A 21,717-nucleotide genomic window follows, 5' to 3' on the forward strand; every position below is an offset into this window, starting at 1 on the left:
AAGCAGGATGTAGAAAACCGGTGCAGGAAATGTGATGCTTGCATTGCAAAGACTGGGCGAGCTCTTGTGCAACAGTGTTTTGTGGAGGCACCAATAGAGTGCCTTGCTGTTGATATGCTGGGTCTTTGCCAGAGACAGGCTGTCAATGACTCTGTAGCAACTGTACTTTTAAAAGCTGCATACAGAATTATGACTAGGAATGAGTACACATATGAACCCTCTAGAGTTAGGATGAAATGCAAAGACCTTAGTTCTGATAGCTATAGAAACAGCTACAAAATCCTAGAACTATCAAATATATAATCGAAATTGAGCTGCCCGTGTGTGAAGTGTTAACTCCTGTAGCAATGAAACTGCTTCATTACTATCCCCCACAAACGTAAACTGCTACAAAAACCCTCATTTACAAAAGGAAGCATGTCATGCTTAAGAATCAGTAACAGTAACTTTATTATAAGCAGTTGGACGCACCAAAACTAAGTATTGCTGCCTATGTACAACAAAAGATGTTGAGCAAATTCAGGCTATTGTTTCGTGCCCTGAAATAAGTTAAGGAAATAGATTTGGACTGTGACATTATTATGTGATACGAATGTACACAGTATAATTGCATAAAATCTATTCATATGAACAGAACTTTCCTTGGGTTCCTTACTTTCAAAGGGAAGGAAAAACCATTTACTGTGAATATTGAAAAACTCTAACCTGTTACCTGGTAAAACAACTGTAAGTTCCCCCCTCCCCAAACAAATCAGATTTAGCAGTGTATCTAGACATTCTGTACACTAATTTCTGAAACAAATCACTGATCAGCACAATATCAAAATGAATCTAGGCTCAGATTTCATAAAAAAAATAATTTTCAAGCTCATTTGGCAGTTAGTTTGAAATATGATGTTAATGTTTTTTTCCCCACAGTTGGCTTCCTCCTTTAAGGCACAAGGGCTTGTTTAACACTCTCTGGAACACGACTGGCATAGTAGTCAAAGTTTCTCAACGTGGCAAGGACCCCTGCTGAATTCATGTGTTTCACCTCCTTGTTATAATGAAGAGGATTTCCATGGATATCAGTCAGCTTGCCTGCAAGAAATATATGAATGTGTTATTGGTCCCAGTTCATTTAAGCACAGCACCTGAATTTTTGCTGAAATAGAACACCTACTGGTTCTCTCTTCCTTTGAATCATAGTTGTTGCAGATAGATGTAGAAGATCAAGTCTTTTATACTTGCAATGGCAAGATACAATCTCCTGATACGGTATTAAACCAATACTATACTTGATCTTAGTGTCTAGAAGAAATCTCTTAGACATTAAGATGGACAGCAGAAAAGGTCAAACAACAACACTGATCTAAAGTTAATTCATATTTATTCAATCAAGCCTTTTTATAACTTATATTTTCACCAAGGCACAGTGGTTTTGTGCTGTTTGGAGGGTAGTGATTTTACTGGGTTACCCACTGGATTGATTCAAATTTGGAGCCAAATCCAGCAGCTCCAAGCAACCAGGACTACAGGATTTGGCTAACTGTTTTGTTGTTTTTGAAGAATTATAAGATGCCCTCCATACACACAGTGAGCATATAAAGACAATAAATGAATGATTTCAGTAATTGGGAAAAGACCTCACTGTATAGGAAAACAATAAAGCAGCAGAAGAAGCTGTCGGCTGGAAAACAGTAATAGTAAAACTGATACGTTTTAAAAAGAATGTTTTTTGTATTACCTCAAAATTAGTAACTGTACTGGGTCTTGAATAAAAGCAGACAAGGTAAATTATACTGCCTTCTACTGGCAAAACCAGGGCCTGATCCAAAGCCCTCTAGTCAATGGGAGTCATTCCATTGATTTCAAAGGGCTTTAGATCAGGTCTTTAATGCTTTGTTTTTAAATATATGCACAGGCTTTTAGGTCAAGAAGTTATCTGCCAAAAATGTGTGTAATGGAACTCACCTTGGTCCTATGAAGAGATATCCTATGATCTACCTTGTGCACATAAACATTAGAAAATCTACTGTAACTTCAACTTCTCTCTCAAAAAAAGAGTTATGAACATTATTGTTAACTCACCTCCCACAGCATGTAAAATAGCCTCGGGAGCACATGTATCCCACTTCTTGCACCCGGGACTAGCAAACACATAAGCAGAAGCCTTGCCTTCTATCAGTTGAATGATCTATTACAGATGAAGAATGACAGTCATTTCATATGACCCCCAGGCATGCAAAAGATAGAACAGGAATTCAACGGGAGTAGAATTGGGTCAGTTTGGTACTGCACACGCTCTGATGTCCTCACCAGAAAGAGGAGTCTCAAAGGCTCCTCTTCAGGTTTTAAAAATTTAATAATCTTAAAAGTCTAGAAAAAAACATAGCTGTTACCATCCAAAGTGATCTATTTTTCATTGTCTCAAATATAATCTATAGGAAGCAAATCTAGTCCTTGGCATCCAACTCATGTATCTTGGCTGGGTGCTGGGGAGATCTACCTGGGAGAACGGACAGGAAACCATCCTCACATGCCTATAAGGCCTTTCTAGTCCTACTGCACACTTTCATATGGGTTGGGTAAGAGGACCAGAGGTTTCAGGTGGTTACAGATATTCCATCCTTTCCTTCTCCCCCAGACAAACCCTGCATGTTGCTGGGCAAGGAGCCCCAAGAGCACTGATTCCACACTATGAAGCCGGGGAGCATTCCCTATTTCCACCAAATCCTGCCTCCCCTCTTCGGCCACCAGTTCACTGCCCAGGGTCGCTTTGCACCCATTGAGATAAGGATGGCATTTGGCCCTAAATTCTGTGCTCTCTTTACAAGGATGTTATATTTTACCACTAGCAAAGAAAAATATTGGATTGTCATACCTTATTTCCTGCACCTCCGACTCTCACCACATTATCAGGGTTCATTGCACTAATGCAGTCATTTACCAGCTTACTGCTGTGTGAACGGGTAGTAGTGATGATGTGTTTCCCAGCTGGCACTTCTTTCAACTGAAATCCAAAGGCACCCAAACCTAGGACACCCCAGATTGTCCTACCCAGCATGGCATCTGCTCCTGCCTACACAGAAGATGCAAAAACCAAGGCTTACCGTTATCACAGCATATAACACTTATTTTTTTTTAAAAAATATGAACACAAAGACTTTTTATTTCATTATTAGATTCATTTTAGAGGGTAAAAGTGTAAAAGAAAAGAAGTGAGTTCTAGTAACTGAAGCACAGGGCAGGAAGACAGGACTCCTGGGTTCTATTCCCAGCTAACTGAATGACATATTGTGTGACCTTGGGCAAGTTATTTAGCTTGGGCAACTCTGTGCTTTAGTTTATTTGCCAGTAAAATGGGGATAATAATTCTTCCTTATCCACCTCATAGAGTCTTTGTGATAATGAATTAACTTTGAAATCCTTGCATCAGATATTACAGAACTGAAAAGTATCCTCATAATTATTTCAGTGTATTATACCAACTATGAGCTTTTCTTTGATATGCCCAATCCTAATCAGCTCCCATTCTATGTCCTTGGGCTGTCCCTGAATTTTGCTATTTTGGTGATATAGTTAATTCTCTTAATCCCCCATTTTGGAGGGAGGGAAGTATGGGACTGGGTTTGGTAACACTCTGCAACTCAGCTGCAACTAACTGTGGTTACGTCTATAATACAGGCTAGGGGTGTGATTCCCCTGGGTGCGTAGATGTACTTGCACTAGTTTTCATGAGTATAAATAGCAGTGTTGCTGCGAAAGAAAGGTAGTGGGAGTGGAGGCACAGGGGAGCCATGATGGCTCTGAAACCAGTAGGTATGTACTTGGGACAGTTAAGCCATGCCTCTGCTGTTGCTATCCACGCTACTGTGGCTACGTGTACGCGTGCAGGGGAATCACACCCAGAGCTCATAGTGTAGACAAAGCCAGAGAAATACCTGGTGCCTTTTAAGGCCCCCCAGTTAATGATGTTCCAGGATTCAGTCATCAAGTCGCACTAACAGACTGGAGTGGTTGGCATCTCCCTGTGAATCTAAACAGGTCACTTCTGCAATGTGTCCAAAGAGCCACCAGCCTGGAGCAAGATATCATGGGTTTTACATTCATGTGACAGCCTAGCTACAATACGTATAATGTCTTGTTACCATAAAGAGTGGAGAGCTGTTGCAGTTATTTGCAGGGCCCTGGAATTCAGTTCCAAGAAACTATCATCAAGAAGCACATAGATCAAAAGTTCCTTATATTACACCATTAGCTCTAGCGAGTGAAGTGTGGTATATATTGTAGATCAAGCACCATTGAGCAGAAAGTGTGTGAATTAGAAATGTGTCCTAGAAGTGATAGTTACAGATCATTTAGTGCTCTCAAGCAAAATCAATGCATTTATTACCTCATAGTTGTAGAAGGGTTGGTTAATAACTCCTGCTATTGCTTTACCTTCATAAGCAATTCCAATAAGAACTGTTACATGGTCGAGGAGACCTGTGAAGAAGTAATAAATACTATTCAGTAATGCTTGAAAATGGGAGGAAGAAGAAAAAAAAAAAAAAAAAAAAAAAACAGCCCTCATGCAAACCCACAATCCTCTATCTTTGTTCGATTACTTGAAAATATTAATAATGGCCAAAAACAGTGCCAGGAAAACCACTTAGTGACAAATCCTTCTTTGCACAACAAAGCTAAGTGACATTTTCTTTTTCAGATATGAAGCATTTAAGAAATCCTACTTATTCCTGACTTGTAATACATACATTTGGATCCTGCTTACATGCCCATCTAATCAAAAAAATTCCGACTTTGAGCCTGACCCTTCTCAATTACTTCACTACCCATTCTTTTCTAGTTCAGTGGTTCTCCAGGCCTCCTGTTCTGCAGGCCACTTTGTAAGTGGGAGATCACCGCATTATATAAATTAGAAATAGAAAAGAACTATTATGTCACCTAGTCCCTCCCCTGCCAATGCAGATGGTTCCCTATAGTATATTTCTAGTGCTCTGACCAGTCTAACATAAACAAAAAAAAAAGCTCACAAAATCCTTTCCCTCCCAACATTTTCTATCTATTCTGATGGAGTCTGCTTACCACAGTTCGATAAGCTTCTAAAATGTTCTAGAAATTGTCATGTTACTTTCATTAAACTGAAATCATTTTTCAAATCAGTACAAATAAGAAAAAGAGAAGCCAACCTTCCGTGTATTCTTTGGTCCCATCCAGAGGATCAACCCACACAACAAGCTTAAAAAAAATATATATATTATTATTATTAATGCACACAACACAAGAGGAAACACAAATCACGGATATTAAACAATTGGTATAATAGTACTAGTTAGCAGCAGTGAGAGGAGGATAAACCTCACAATTGTTAAGAAATCTTACACTTAAAGTGCAAAAAAAATTACATTAATGTTCATAAATGTTTATTATATATAGGACTGGACAGCTCCAGGGATTTGTAAAGAGACATTAGACTTTTCACCAGCTATTCAGCTGGCTATGTAACGTGGATTTGGTGAGCTCAGTCCATTTTGTATGGAAAGACGTCCACATTTAAAACCTAATATCAACCCACCCACTTGCACTAATTAACAATGTTGCTTGCAATCTCAGTAGAGATGTCAAGGATTAATAAGAGTTCTGTAAACTTGTCTCTCTCACCAACTGAAGTTGCCCAATAAAAGATATTACCTTGCCCACCTTGTCTCTCAAATATTCTGGTACCAACAGGATTACAACAACACCGCATACAACGATTCAATGGGCATGGAAACTAAACTATCCTCTCACTCCTAAAGGTGGTCCCTTTAGTATAGATCTGATACACATTCATGGAACATTACAGAGAAACCTGCAGTTCTGCTGCCCATGCTACACCCATTCTGTGGATAATAAGAGGGCTTCCATTTTTAGGGCTGTCACTTTGCCACCTTCAATTTAAAAAGGAAGTATTTTCACTTAAATCAAAAGATAAGCTGACAACATCAAAATTACCTGTTTTATTTCTTGGATCTTTCTTAGATAAGACCAATAAGCTATATGGGGGTATAAGAAAGTAAGTGTAACATGTTTATTACCTCTTCCTCTTTAATGGAACTGTATTGTGGTGGAAAAGCTTTCTTCAGTATTTCCTCACACTGACCGTCCTCAATCAACTCCTCATCTACATCATGAGAGGGCAGGTCCTGACAAAAGGACACAACGACACTAACAGAAACAGGCAACAGCCAGAGAGCACTGTGTTGAGCCTTTGCAGCTCCCAAATATGGTTCCATTCCTAGCACTGCAAATACAACGGAGCAAAGTGATACAGCCACTCCCCAGGTTTTAGCCACGTGCCAGCCTTTATCTTTATCCCAGATTAACTTGCCCTGTTGCAGGCGTGAGAGGGGGATTTGCCTTCCAATCACTGGATTTGCTGGCAATTCATCTGATGAGGCTATCGCTGAGGGAAGGTGTATTGGGAGGGAAGATAAAAATTAAAGAGAACACATGGCTCTCTTAAGCCTGCAAATGACAAACGTAAATCATAAGTGGCACATTACATTTTCAAGATATTAGATAAACAGAGTTCTCACCTCTTCTCCAATGATTGTCACTCGGGGGAATTTCCGTGCCAGTGAAGAGCAAATGCTCATTTGTACCAGTCGGTCGGCTTTAGTCTGCAAGTCATTGGGTCCACACTGCAAAGGACGGGAAGGAATTATTCTACTTTAAAACAACACAGTGGCCTGTATCGCACTGATCATGGATATCCAGTTCCTAGTAGAGAAGGATCCACGTCACAGAAATCACCATCTCAATTAACCAACTCGAGAGAAGCCAAGGACTGAATAGGTCATTGAGACTGAGTTTTCTCTCTCATCTGTCTCAAAAGTGAAATACACTGGTAGGGCAGTATGAGGAACCTTGTTCCAATGCTGCATGTGTTGTACCTTCTCTGTGGTTTCAGCACAAAACATTCACAGAGCCAAGTAGTATATTATCAAGAGACATAAATAGGGGAGAAAAATGTTTTCACATGCTACTGAAAAGACAGAGTTGAAGAGGCAGGAGCCGCAGAGAAGAGGGCTGTTATTCCAGCTGTGAGCTGATCTATGGAAGGGCGGGGGGGGGGGGGGGGGGAGGCACCCAGCCCCACTCCTGTCCCCAGCTGCGGCCCCAGCCTCGTCCCCCTTGCCCCTGTCTGCGTCCCCCCTCTCCCAGAGTGGTGGGGGAGGGGGCACAGACAAGGATAATGGGGGGGGGGCATGAAGTAGAAAGTTTGGGGGACTTTTATGTTTAAAAAAGAAAAAGGTAAGATAGAAGAGTAGCAAGAAGGGAGGCAATGACATTTAAAGATCAAAAAGAAAAAAGTCGGTTAACCAGGACCTACTTCTGGTGCATATTCTATTTCTTAGGCTTAAAATGCACAATATGCTAAGAGTCATAGTAATTGAATTAGAACACACATATTTATTACATGCTACTAGGAGTAAGATGATTGTGTGATAGTATTACCAAGCTCTGGATCTATAACTTATTGTGGTTAGGAAAACTAAGCACATTACCAGCACATTGAAAGAACTTGCAATTAGACCTGAATAGGATATATTTTCTCTTTCAAATGGGGGGGGGGGGGAAGGGAAGCATAAACAAAGCATTCAAAAACTAACCATTAAATCAAAATCACTCCAATAAAAAAGGTGTAAATATTTTATAATGAGGATGCTCTATTGCCTGCTAGGGGAAAGGAGAAACAGAAAAGGAAAAAGCTGTAAGAACATTTAGAGAAATCACTGAAATAAGATACACCAGCCCGGCAACTGCTGTCAGTTGGGTAACACTCTAGGAGACCAGGAATCTGTGGGGAGAGTTGATTATTGCATCTTATATAAAATGCTGCAACAAGATTAGAGATGGGGTTCCGGACAATGGGATCTGGTGAGGGCGTTACCTGCAAGAGCGGTGCGTGGAGCCTAAGACCCAGACCTACTGGCTGCTTCTGGGTCACGTGGGTCAGGACAGGCAGCCTGCCTTAGCTCCCATGCTGCGCTGCTGACCGGGAACTGCCTGAGGTAAGCCCCAGCCCCCTACCCCCCCCAAATCGGTAGCACCCTCCCAAACCCCAAATTCCTCATCCCCAGCCCCATCCCAGAGCCAGCACCCCCATCCCAAAGCCCTCACCGCCTCCTGCACCCCAACCCCCTGCCTCAACCCGCAGCCCCCTCCCACATTCCAAATCCCTCATTTCTGGCCCCACCCCAGAGCCTACATCCCCATTTAGAGCCCACACCCCAACCCCCTGCTCCAGCCCAGTGAAAGTGAGTGAGGGTGTGGGAGAACAACCCACCAAGGGCGGGGGAATGTAGTGAGCAGGGGCAGGGCCTCAAGGCAGCGGCAGGGCTAGGGTATTCAGTTTTGTGCAACTAGAAAGTTGGCAACCCTATTGGGCTCCTGTAGGCCCCGTCCTTCCAATCCTACCCTAAGGATTGGGGCCCCCATGACCCAGGGGTCCTGTCCATTTGCTGGATCAGGAAGAAAAACCTGGGCCAGATAGGATTTTTGGATAAATAGCTTAGTTATTTCTTTGTCTGTTGGTCCCTGGAGAATCCAGTTTGAATTCATATATGCCAACCTCTCCAAGGGGTGGCTTCAGAGGATGGACAACAAAGGATGGACATTAGCAACCCCCTCCTCCTAGAGGAGTTACATACAACTCCACAATAACTCATACACAACTGCATTTTGAATACAATCGTCGCCAAAGGTATTAAACCTAATTCAATAAAGTATGCCAGGATATTGTCAGTCTGTCGCAGTACCCGCTCCCCTCCAGTTGTGCAGGAGCTGTCTGATCTTCAGAAAGAACTCCTTGGGCTGTTTTTAACTCAGTGTTCTTAACAGACATAATCAGTATGAAGCAAAATAAGTACCTTCTCCACTATGCCCAGGTCTCCGCCAGCCATCACATTTCTGACTATTGTTCCAGCTCTGTGCGCAACAGAATACGCAGAGGCCATTAGGCGCATCAACACAGTTGAAGAAGAAGCCATATCAAGTGCTGAAGAGAATCAAAAAGCGATCTTGTGAATTAATACTACACATCACGGGTTTCATGTATTAGCATTCAAGGGAAGAATATGAAAACCACGGAAAATTAGGTTTCGCCGGGAGTAGAGTTTAGAGTGTTATTTATATAAAAGTAAAACCTTTTGTGGTAGCTGAATGGAAAGGGGATACTGAATTAATCTAGGTAAGTGAGAGACTTCAATTAAATTATTACAAGTTTGGGGATAGGCGGTCACTTCAAATAGTAAAAGCTTTGGATAACCAAAGTCTGACTGTAGTCCTCTCTTAAAGTGGAAGGCAGTAATTTTTGTAGTTTACAATGTGACATGGATGCAAAAAAGGGTTGCATAATGAGAGGCATTGCATCATGAAGCAGAGGCGGTAGCCCTTCTCTAGATGACTCTTGTAGGTGAATTTACCCTCTCCTAGCTCCTTGGTTGCAGAAACTAGCATTGTTTATCTATCTTCCCTCTCTGTTCCTGCAACATCCCATTTCCCTTCACATTCTCTCTCCTTGCCTCTCCAGTTACCCTGTTCTCCATTCTCCCTTCCATATCTCCAATCACTCTCTTTGCCCTCAACTTCTCCCTGCCCCTATTTCCCTGCTCTTTATTTCCCCATCTATGTTCTCCACATTCCCCTTCCTTATTCTCTTTCTTTCCTCTCCATCTCTCACACTACACACACAATCCTACCCCCTCGCTTCACTAAAAGGATACTTCTCACTTTCTGGGCTGGCTAAATCTTGGTTTATCCTGAGCAGAAACTGCTAGTAATGCTAAGTGTCTAGTATATGGAATTTTACGGATTTCAATAAAATACCATGTAGAAATAAAAAGAAAAAAAAATCCCGAAACAAAACAACCTAGTATAGTTTCAGCGTAGCAGCCGTGTTAGTCTCTATCTGCAAAAAGAACAGGAGTACTTGTGGCACCTTAGAGACTAACAAATTTATTTGAGCATAAGCTTTCGTGAGGAGAACATGAAAAGGTGGGAGTTGCCTAACCAACTCTAAGAGGCTAGCCTCTGTATGTGTGTGTGTATATATATATATAATCTTCACTATACGTTCCATTCTATGCATCCGATGAAGGGGCTGTAGCCCACGAAAGCTTATGCTCAAATAAATTTGTTAGTTTCTAAGGTGACACAAGTACTCCTGTTCTTTTTGCAGTATAGTCTAATAACTTTACTGGTAACACTAAACTTACAATTCTCATTTTGAAACCTAGAGTCATGTAAATTACCCAGATTAATGCCAAAATTACATCAGATTATAGCCCTCCACTTCTGGCTTGAACATCATCAGGCATGCTCTCCTGTGCTTTAGCCCAGGAAGAGTAGGAATTAGTAGGAATTAGGGCATGGAAGAGTAGGAATTAAGATTCCTGAGTTCTATTCCTGGATCACTTATTGATTTCCTGTATAAACTTGATTAAATCATTTAATTTGCCTATGCATCATTTTCCTTATCTGTAACATACAAATAATACTACTTACCTGCGTCATAGGGGTGTTGTGAGGTTTAATTAATCAGCAAAGTGCTTTGTGATCCTTTGATGGAAAGCACATTTATAATAATTGCCTTGTTTTGTCAAAGTGGGTGGATAAAAATTGACTTTTTTTCAAAAATCAGATTTTTAAATTTAAATTAAACATAAATCAAACTCAAATATGGAGTCACATTTGGCACCTACATCACTTTGATTTAAGTCAATCTACCCTGTTAAATTAAATGCCTTTTTTTCTAGTTCTCTCTCAATTTGAGTTCCAAGTGACAAACAGTCTTTAGATAGAGTCCTGTCAAGGCACCCCTCAGGTTGAGAAGGACTCTGAAACCTGTCTTTAGAATCTGTCATTGTCACTTCTTAATCAGCTGCTTCCTTCCCCAGAGCCAGATGGGCTGTCTCCACAGCATAACCAGTCACCGCCAGCCCCAAGAGCAAGAGACCAAGTTTGGCATGTCTAACAAAGATCTCACATGGGACTGCAGAGCATGACTACTAAACCACTGGATTGCCTCTTTTAATTGTTAAAGATGTAATCTAAACTATTATTACTAATCCCACATAAATTTGACTTTGGAAGGTATTTAGCTGAAAGATGTGGTCAGAATGACTGACGCTAAAGTCTGGCTCCCTTTGCAGCTGCTTTTGAGAATTAGATCTATGGGACTTTGAAGCCTTTGGTAACTAAAATTAATATCTATAAAATGGCTAAGATGTCAATTTTTTACATATGTGACACGTAGCACTCACTGCCACAGGATATTATTGACACATATATTATTATTTACTGAACTCTCTCTTACTGCATCTAGTACTATGGAAAACATACAAGAAGTCAAAGCGACTGTTGCAAGGAGCTCAGAGGCTGTGATCTTGGAGTTCCATTGAATTAAGTGAGCTCTATGCGGGCATAGGGGTCTCCCCACACATAGCACCTTGCAGGAGTGGGCCCTAAAGTTACACAGACAGTACATCTGAAAGACATAATACACCACATATAGTACTGAAATGAAGGCACAATTTCAAAGGAGTGGTAATGATTTCCTTTCTCTTTAAATCTCTCTCTAGTGGATTCTTGCTGAAAAGCTTTGAAGAAGAAATATGTTTTAATGAGTTTGTATTGTTTTTTAATAAGGTCATTTGTCACTCAGTAACATTTACAACACCAATTAGGTATCTACATTACTAAGAATAGCAGCTACAGTTGATTAGCTAAAATGAATTTACAAAGAAAATGATCAGCAACTGGGGTCAGGAATAATTTTGCTCCATGGCACCAGTCTTACATAGTTAGGTTCATCAGACTCAAAGGACTTAGGTGCATCATGAATTGTGGCTATGAATTATTTATTCACCCATATAGTTGTTGTTCGGGCATTTGATGTGTTGGATGAGGTACGCCACATGTTGTGATAGGCATGAGTAGGACCCATGGAACTTGAAAGGTGTGTTGTGGGGATGTGTGTGTGTTGTAGTAGTGGTGCAGCAACAACTTTATGGGTGAAATCAGACAATCGCTGTGCTCTCAAATGAACTCACACAGAAAAATAAGAGACAAAAAACACCATCACCTCTAGGCAAACACTTTTAACAAAATGATCACTCCATATCTAAACTCTCAGCCCTCATCTTCAAACGAAACCTTCACAAGATGAGCCTGGGAACTGAAATTCATAACTCTGCTGGACCCTAAAAACCATGGTCTTAACACAGACACTGGTTTTATGGCTCATTACAACACTCTGGGCTTATAACATTACTACTTATGTTGATATAACTTATGTCGCTCTGGGGTGTGAATAAGCCACCCCCCTGAGTGATGCAAGTTAGACTGACCTAAGCGCCGGTGTGGACAGCGCTATGTCGCACTATATCAGCGGGAGAGCTTCTCTTGCCAATGTAGCTACCACCTCTCATGGAGGTGGTTTTATCATGCTGACAGGAGAACTCTCGCCTGTCGGCATAAAGTATCTTCCCCAGACAGGCTGCAGCTGCGCCACTGTAGCACTTCTAGTGTAGACTAGCCCTTTGTAGCTTACTAACCCAACTTTGTCCTACAACTGCTAGGGAATTAATTGCCCACTTCATTTTAATCGGTCTCCCCCAACACCTGTTAACTTCTTATGCTTAACAATCTGTCCCACCTTGTATTTAGCTGTGACACCTTGGTTACCTTTTCCAGATCTGAGGAAGAGCTCTGCAAAGCCTGAAAGTTGTTGGTGGAAAGGACAAGAAGTTGGTCCAGTAAAAGATATTACCTCATCCACCTTGTCTCACATATCCTGGGACCAACACTGCTCAAACACACAAAACCGCTTATATCAGTTTAGCTTGCATCCGTGAATTTACTGACACAAGATAAACCAACATACGCCAGGCTTAACAGGGATGTTCAAATCACTTTAAGTTTTGCACTGGTTTAATTGAACTGATGTAAAAAATACACTTTTAGTTAAATGTGTGTATTTGCCTGTGCAAACCAGGCCAAAGGCTCTCACTGTATTAACATTACTTCAGCTGAAGTGGTAGTGGCACATGTGCATAAAGCCCAAAGCCTGGACACTCCTATGCACGTGCTTAACTGTACTCCTGTGAGTAGTCTCATTGGGCTAATAATGATGTGTCTGCAGTATCAGAACCTAATTTTGTAAAATTGTAAATTTTGTAAAAAAAATTAAAAATCTGTAGATATGGCTTGTGGGTGGCAAACCCACCATATGCTCAGATGCATCTCATTCTTGTTGTATCCGCTAAAAGGGAGAACAAAAGGGAGAACAAAAATCCTATTTTGTTTGGTGTGGCTGCTTCACTTTCTTACCCTCTTCCTTGTTCTCAGCAATATGCATTTCAGCTTTGCTTCAACTGAGCAATAAACTGCATGTGTTTAAAGAGACACTGCCGAAGGTGGTAGCCCGTAACATAGTTTTTTTTCCTTTTATGCTTCCAAAATCTATGTAACGTATAGATGGTTTGCTCCTCCACTATCAAAATAAATTCCTTCAATTTCCCCCCCATCCCTTTAAAATGCTGATTTTTTTTTAAACAGTCAACAGCCTTCCACTCATGAGCAGCTCTACAACAACAAACCAGTGCGAAAAGATGATTGAGGAAAATATCTTAGGTTGAACTTTTTAAAAGATTTTAGTTTTTTTAAATCACCTTTAATTGATCTAACATAGTTTTACCTTTATTTTTAAACAGCAAGGAACTCGCCCCTTAAAATAATTCCTTTGCCCCCATACACAAATGCAAATAAAGCAATTGAAATTATATCTGTCTTGTACTTTTCCAGATGGTATCCTTGCTTAAAAAAATCTCATACGTATGTGCATTGACTATTCTAACTTGTACCATTATTTTAGCAAACAGAATTAGAATAGAGGGAACCCCTTAAAATCACAAGACGCGTGGATACACGACAACTCGGTTAATGAGAACATTTAACTGTCTTTCAAGCCAAATTTTTCCTTTTTTCTCCCACCAGAAATCCCTCCTAATCCTGGAAAATTTCTTCCCCATTTATAACTGCCCCCTGCTGATACATATGTAACTGGCACATATAAAACACAAACCCTGGATAAAGAGTAAAATACCTGTGGCTCAACCGTCAGCAACGAAAGCAGACTACTTCCTCTGTGCAGTACCCTGGCTGCTCCTACCTTTTCACCCAATAACCCTCCTACGCTTCCAAAACCTTCTGGGTCCTAAAGTTCACCCTTTGCAACGCTTGGCTGCAGCGCCATGCAGCTGACCCACCCAGTGGACACGCCTGGGTGATTTCATGTGCACAATAGTCCCTGCCGCCCCGGGGGTGCCCAACATTCCAGCCCTTCCCGGGAGGGAGAGAGAAACGCCTTTCAAGGCGGCGTGTCCCTTCCTGCGGCCCGTCACGCCCTCTCCGCTCTCCGTAGCCAAGCCGGAAGCGCCACAGGAGCGTGCGCGGCGAGAGCTGGGGAGGCCGCGAGGATGTTGTGGGCGCGGAGGGCGCCCTCGTTAGCCAGGCGCGGGGCCCCGGTGGGGGCCACGTGGGGCTGGGCGCGCTCGGCAGCCTCCGGGGCCAACAGCGGGAAGGCGAGCCCGGAGAGCCGCGCGGACTCCAAGTACCGGGAGACGGTGTTGCTGCCCCGCAGCGGCTTCCCCGCCCAGCTGCCGGGCAGGCTGCAGCCCGAGGCCGAGGTGGAGATACAGCAGGTACCGCGCGCAGGAGCCCGCCGGGTTCGTGCGGAGCTGTTCTGCTCGGCACCATCCACCCGCGTGTCCTGCAGCCCCCTAGCATTGGCCTGTGTGGCATGGGGAATTCATGCTGTTCCCTCTCCTCGCAGCGTGCGGTTTCTAATGAGTCTGCTTCACTCCTGGAGTGGGAGTGACCTGTGTCACAAAGCCCCCGCCGTATAAAATCTAACGTACGGTTTAAAACCTGTCATTAACAGGAGACCAGAGTAATATCCCTGCTAGAAGATGAGTTTCTAATTGTTCACTAGCGCAGCCCTACACTTACAGAACAAATGCTAAACCAAGGTGACGTCAAACTGCAGTTGTTTAACGCAGTAGTTCCCAGCCCAGGGCCCCCTGCGGGGAGGTGGGGCACAAGCAGATTTTAGGGGGTCCGCCAAGCAGGGCTGGCATTAGACTCACTGGGACCCAGGGCAGAAAGCCAAAGCCCTGCCATGCAGGGCTGACAATTGAGGCCCTGAGACAGCTGGGGCCGAAGCCAGAACAACTTCGCGTTTTGGGGCTCTCTGTGGTGTGTGGCCCCAGCAATTGCCCTGTTTGCTATCCCCTAATGCTGGCTCTGGCTTTTGTATGCAGAAAAACAGTCGTGGCACAGGTGGGCCATGGAGTTTTTAGTAGCATCAGGAGGGGGAGAGGGCTCAGAAAAAAAAAAATTGAGAACCTGTGGTTTAACATGTTCCAGTCTTAAAATGTTCATTTACAAGAACTTCCTACAAACCTGTCTCCCCATCAGTTTAGTCCATCTTGAGTCAGTGGTCGAGGAAGGCAGAAGATTTTGGTTTATAAAGCTTGATGAATGTTAAACATGAGCCAAATGTGTCCCAGATGTTATTTTGATTTCAGGGGACTTATACCAAGAACAAATCTGGCCAAACAAGTGCTCTATTTAATGTAAGAAAACAGGGACAATATTGTTAGCTTGGTAGTGGAGGTTGGCAAGTAATTCCCCAGGGAGGAAAGTCTTCACTTGAGGATTTGGAGCAATTCTGCCTCATTGTTTTTTGACAGTTGGAATGATGTTAAAATGAAAACTTTTTTTAAACTACTAAAATGCAAACTTTTAATGAATTAAATGTTTTCATATTGTCTATACAGAAATGTGGCTTTTCAGAACTATATTCATGGCAAAGACAAAGGAACACAAAGAATGAATTCTGTCTTCATGATGGGCCACCGTATGCCAATGGAGACCCTCATGTTGGTCACGCGTTAAATAAGGTAAGTATAAGAGTAGTATGTTTAAGGTGTTTTATGCCTTCTGTAAGGTGCTGTGCACTCTCAATTCACATTGAAGTAAATGGAAATTGAGGATATTCACTACTTTAGGATAGGGCCATTCATTTCTATTTAATGGGTAAGCATATATAGTAACAATGACAAATGGCTCTGTGTGGTGCTTATAGTTTCACATTGGTGTTCATATGATAAACTTATTTTCATTCTGTCAAAGTAAATACAGTTTCTACTTCAGCCCAGCAAACTGCTAAATGTATAGTTTGAGTATTACGTGTATAGTGACTTCAGAAGTATGTTACCATAATAAAATGCTAATTCCACTTCGTTATAGCTAGGTGAAACTCTCAAGCCTCTGCGTAGTTGCAAACTGTGGCCTTCGGTTGTGCAAAATTTGGTTGCCCGTTGATCAAGAGGTTCTAATGATGTGCTATTAGAAAGTACAATAAGAAACATAAATGTGAATGCTGAAACTTAATCTTTAACACACCTGATTGTGCTTGGGTTTTGCAGAGTTCACCAAAACCAGTAAGATATAAAGTAACATACGGATGAGATGTATCATGCTAATGTGTAGGGGAATGAGGATGGTAATAACAATTATATCAAAAATAACATTTGGCCTAATGTTTTTCTAGATTTTGAAAGACATCACTAATCGGTTCCATATGATGAGAGGTTATAAAGTGCACTATGTACCAGGCTGGGATTGTCATGGGTTGCCCATTGAATTGAAAGCATTGTCGGAACTCAAAGAAACTCAAAATCTTTCACCGATGGAGATTAGACAGCGAGGTAAACTGTCCTTTGCAAAATTTTCCTAGAAACCTTTGTGACTTGCAATATTGTATTTATAAATTGTTTTTGAGTCTTTAGTGGAATATTATTTTGCTATTTTTCTGTGTGTTTTAATTTTAGTTTCACTACATTGAATTTGTTAGGAACATCTTAGTTATTCGATTATACTTGATCTGCAAAATACGTAGTGTAAGCTTACAAGGAGGGTGACCTTTGTAAAATGGGTTCATCAAGTACAAGTTTGTATGAACTCCTTATAAGTTGTAATAACCATAGACGGAAAGAGGGAATTAAAGGACATGTACATCTGGATTCTAATGTACAAGTAACTCCTCCCTTAACGTTGTAGTTATGGTCCTGAAACATGCTACTTTAAGCGAAACGATGTTAAGCGAATCCAATTTTCCCATAAGAATTAATGTAAATGAGGGGGTTATGTTCCAAGGAAATTTTTTTTGCCAGACAAAAAACATAATATATATATATATATATACACACACACACACACACACACAGTATAAGTTTTAAACAAACAATTTAATACTTCACATTGATTGTGAAGCTTGGTTGAGGTGGTAGAGTCAGAGGGTGGGATGTTTCCAAGGGAATGTCTTGCTGCTAAATGATGAACTAACACTCGGCTGAGCCCTCAAGGGTTAACATGTTGTTAATGTAGCCTCACACGCTATGAGGCAGCACAAATGGAGGGAGGAGACGCAATAGACGCATGGCAATGGCTGCAAACATTCCCTGCGGCAACTAAACATGGTGATGAACCCATGCTATCCCTCTGGAGCACACCACTCCCTCCACTTACCAAAGTTCCGGGGGGTGCGTGTGTGTGAGACAGAGACACACAGTGGGGGGGGGGAGGGAGAGAGAGACGTGCATTGCCCCTTTAAGTATGCTGACCCCACTCTTAAATACGCTGCCTTTTTAAGTAGATCAGCAAGTTGAGACAGCAGCTGCTGCCAGCAAACTCCCTCCTTCCTGAGCCCTGTCGTGCATTTCCCCCTCCTCTCCCGCCCTGCTCTGTGGAAATGGGTACAGGAGTGGGGCGAGGGGGACACCCTGACATCAGAACCCCTCTTCCTCCCCACCCCCTGCACAGTAAGCAGGAGGCTCCCAGGAGCAGCTCCAAGGCAGAGGGCAGGAGCAGCACACGGCAAGGGGGAGGGACACCTGAACTGCCCGGCACTTGGTACTCTGCTGGGCGGCTGCCACACTGGGAATTTACGGGAGCTGATGGGGGAGGGGAGGGGCTGCTGGCCCACCCAGGTTCCAAGCCCCACTAGCTACTCCAACGGGTTGTTCTTCCTGCAAGCAGTGGACAAAGCAGGCAGCTGCCAAACAACGTTATAAGGGAGCATTGCGCAACTTTGAATGAGAATGTTCTCTAATATATCAGTGACGTAACAACGTTAACTGGGATGACGTTAAGTGAGGAGTTACTGTAGTTCAGTTCTGTAACATGAAATTAGTCTTGTATCCGATTTTTATTGAGGTGGTATGCTGAGTCGCTGAACCTAAAAAAGAAAAATATATTTGAAAAGAAGATTATTTTTCCCCCTAATGTTTTTGAAATAATCTGGGTAGTTATGGGGATCAGTCATTGAATGGGTGTGTTTCCAGTGGGGTAGCACCGATTGGTTCTTGGCCCTAACATTTTATTAATAACCTAGAACAGTGGTTCCCAAACTTGTTCCGCCGCTTGTGCAGGGAAAGCCCCTGGAGGGCCGGGCCGGTTTGTTTATCTGCTGCATCTGCAGGTTCGGCCAATCGGGGCTCCCACTGGCCGCGGTTTGCTGCTCCAGGCCAATGGGAGCTGCTGGAAGCGGCGGCCAGTACGTCCCTCGGCCCGCGCTGCTTCCAGCAGCTCCCATTGACCTGGATTAGCGAACCGCGGCCACTTGGAGCCACGATTGACCGAACCTGCGGATGCAGCAGATAAACAAACCGGCCCGGCCCTCCAGGGGCTTTCCCTGCACAAGCGGCGGAACAAGTTTGGGAACTACTGACCTAGAAAAAAACATAAAATCATCACTGATAAAGTTTGCAGATGACACAAAAATTCGAATGATAAATAATAAAGAGACTGGTCACTGATTCAGAGAAATCTGGATCGCTTTGTAAACTGGGCGCAAGCAAACAATATGCATTTTAATATGGCTAAATGTATACATCTAGGAACAAAGAATGTAGGCTATACCTAAAGGATGGGGGACTCTAACTGGGAAGCAGTGGCTCTGAAAAAGACTTGGGGGTTATGGTGGATAATCAGCTGCACGTGAACTCCCATTGTGATGCTGTGGCCAAAAGATCTAATGTGATCCTGGGAAGCTGTCATAGATCCACCAGATGGGTTCTATGGCCTCAGTTTGGAATAGTCTAGGAGTCTGGAGTCTCAAGGGGTCTCACTCCTTCTCCAAGGTAAGTCCCACGGCTTCACCACCTCCTTAGGCTGGACCTCTGAGCCATCAGCACTCCTGCTTCGGACCGTAAGCTCTGTTCAGTGAGTCCCACTGAGGCAGACTTCTGAAGGAGACTTGTGCATTCTCTGTGGATCAATACATCTCTGCAAGCATCTGCAGTGCCATTCAGACAGTGTTGTCAGAACAGAAGGGTTTATTAGTCAAATGGAGCACAGCATAGGAAGTCTTTAGGTTAGCATAGAGAAATGAAGGTTAAAGCATAGTCTGTTCTGGGTAGCCCAGAGCCCAGCCAAGCTGTAGTGAACCCACATTATTCAAGTTCTGTCTCTCCATCTATCCAGTCTCCTTTGTCAGACTCCCAGTTGCGCCCATAACTGCTTCCCCCAGCCATCATTTAACTTCCACTTCACACCACCCCCTATCCTCCAGTCCTTTGTTCCTGAGCTGGGGAGATACAGACTTCCCTGCCTCTGCACCATACGGAACTGCATCTCTTTAGGTCCTTGGTTGCTAGGTGTCCATGTCCAGTCTGGATCTGCCATTGTTTTCTCAAGAGCTCCATTGATATGCGACCTAAGGCCACAGACAACTAGGCACCATTCATACCTATGTTTTAGCCTGCCCTGAGAGCAAACACTCCCATTTCATTCGCTAGGTAACAATTCAGTATATAGGGGAAACCAAGGCACACATAGATTTAATACAAATATTACAAAAAAATTCCACTTACTTACAGATACATAAATGGGCGAATCTTCAATAGGAGTAGAAAGATTATTTTACCTCTGTATTTGTTACTGGTGTGACTGCTGCTGTCCAGTACTGGTGCCCACAATTCAATAATTGATAAATTGGAGAGTGTTCAGAGAAGAGCCATAAGAGTGATTAAAGGATCAGGGGAAAAAAGCCTTCTAGTGATAGATGAGCAAATTGCTCAATCTGTTTTGCTTAACAAGGAGAAGGTTAAAGGGTGACTTGATTAAAGTCTATCAGTATCTGCATGGGAAACAAATATTTAATAATTGGCTTTTCTCTTTAGCAGAGAAAGGAATGATGTAATCCAATTGCTGGAAGTTGAAGCTAGACAAATTCAGACTGGAAACATTTTTAACAATGAAAGTAATTAACCATTGGAACATTTTGCCAAGGATTGCGGTGAAGTCTCCATCACTGACAATTTTTAAATCAAGATTTGATGTTTGTCTAAAAAAGATTCTCTAGAAATTTTTTTGGGGAAGGTCTATGGCCTGTGCTATATAGAATGTCAGACTAGATCATAATGGTCCCTTCTGGCTCTGGAATCTATGAAAACACATTTGTTTTTTACCCCAATGCCATGTATAATATTGGAAAACTGTGTAGGTAGTACCTTCTGAGAGTTTATGATGGATTAGATGGAAAGTGGTCTGATTATGTGTTCTAGCTGGTTTACTCGTAACAGTTTTGTCACGCAGTGGAATGACTGGCAATTATAGTACATGTGACTGATGTAACTTCACATCTCTTGAGAAGGTTGTCTTTGCAAACTGCAGTCTGTATGCACTGGCAAAGCAGTTACTGAAAACATGATACATCATTCATTTGCTTTGAGCTTAACTGCTCTCTCCAATAACTTTTTTTAGTTATTGCTAGGTGTATTTGGGATAATAAGCATTCAGACGATTTTACGTCACAAATGCAATGAAATTTCTTTCCATTTTAGGTTGGCTTGTAATTTAAATTTAAAAAAGGCATAATATTCAAACCCATTTGATTATGCTATTCTGATAGTGGTGGTTTAAAGTAATGTTTTTAAAATAATGTGGTACATGGGGAGATCGTTTTGGATTTAGAATATTAGGCCTTGGCTACGCTCGGGACTTCACAGCACTGTGAAGCGCGAATGTAGTAGCGCTGCGAGAGAGTTCTCGCAGCGCTGTATGTACTCCACCTCTCCGAGGGGAATAGCTTGCAGCGCTGCGAGCGAGTGTGCAGCGCTGCAGGCTCTGATTACACTGGCGCTTTACAGCGCTGCGCTCGCTGTGCTCAGGGGGGTGTTTTTTCACACCCCTCAGCGCAGCAAGTTGCAGCGCTGTACACCGCCAGTGTAGCCAAGGCCTTAGAAAAGTGGATGGCTTTTCTCTGCCTTTGTATGGTGCTATTATATACTTGACTTGCATCTTGGTTAGCTACCATATCCCTACTCCAGATGGAGCTGAATTGTAGGGTTGAATAAAATAATTCCTGTGTGCAGAGCCTAGTCCTACAACTCTTGTTCATGATTATTCCCATTGAGGAGAGCACAAAATCCCCTATATAACACCGTTCATGTCAAACGTTGGCTAGTAGGTGATAGTAGATGTTCAGGAGCAGTGTTCATTTAAGAACCTCAGCCAACCATTAATGCAGTGACTTTTCACCCAGGGTACAATTCCTGGAATATATTGGAGCCTGTATCTTTCTTATTAGCCTCTGGTTAGTAGATGTTTGATACATTTTAA

General features: G+C 42.5%; 2 protein-coding genes across 2 annotated transcripts in view; one reads left to right on the top strand and one right to left on the bottom strand.

Annotated features, from left to right (window-relative positions):
- Positions 1 to 426: 426 nt before the first annotated feature.
- BPNT1 (3'(2'), 5'-bisphosphate nucleotidase 1) lies at positions 427 to 14,355 on the bottom strand. The gene is made up of 9 exons (XM_034764618.1): positions 14,135 to 14,355; positions 8,898 to 9,025; positions 6,561 to 6,665; positions 6,060 to 6,167; positions 5,172 to 5,220; positions 4,376 to 4,467; positions 2,864 to 3,061; positions 2,071 to 2,176; positions 427 to 1,080 (listed from the first exon to the last, which is right to left on the bottom strand). The coding sequence occupies exons 2-9, from the start codon at positions 9,015 to 9,017 to the stop codon at positions 932 to 934; spliced, it is 927 nt and encodes a 308-aa protein (XP_034620509.1). The 5' UTR covers positions 9,018 to 9,025; positions 14,135 to 14,355; the 3' UTR covers positions 427 to 931.
- A 99-nt stretch (positions 14,356 to 14,454) lies between these two features.
- The window catches only part of IARS2 (isoleucyl-tRNA synthetase 2, mitochondrial), a 55,103-nt gene continuing 47,840 nt past the window's right edge, over positions 14,455 to 21,717 (top strand). The window contains exons 1-3 of the mRNA XM_034764617.1: positions 14,455 to 14,732; positions 15,870 to 15,992; positions 16,646 to 16,802. Of these exons, the coding sequence (XP_034620508.1) occupies positions 14,508 to 14,732; positions 15,870 to 15,992; positions 16,646 to 16,802 (505 nt within the window). The 5' untranslated portion in view covers positions 14,455 to 14,507. The remainder of the gene's footprint in view (positions 14,733 to 15,869; positions 15,993 to 16,645; positions 16,803 to 21,717) is intronic.

The sequence above is a fragment of the Trachemys scripta genome, chromosome 3 (assembly GCF_013100865.1).
Source record: "Trachemys scripta elegans isolate TJP31775 chromosome 3, CAS_Tse_1.0, whole genome shotgun sequence".
In the NCBI taxonomy this organism is placed as follows: domain Eukaryota; kingdom Metazoa; phylum Chordata; order Testudines; family Emydidae; genus Trachemys; species Trachemys scripta.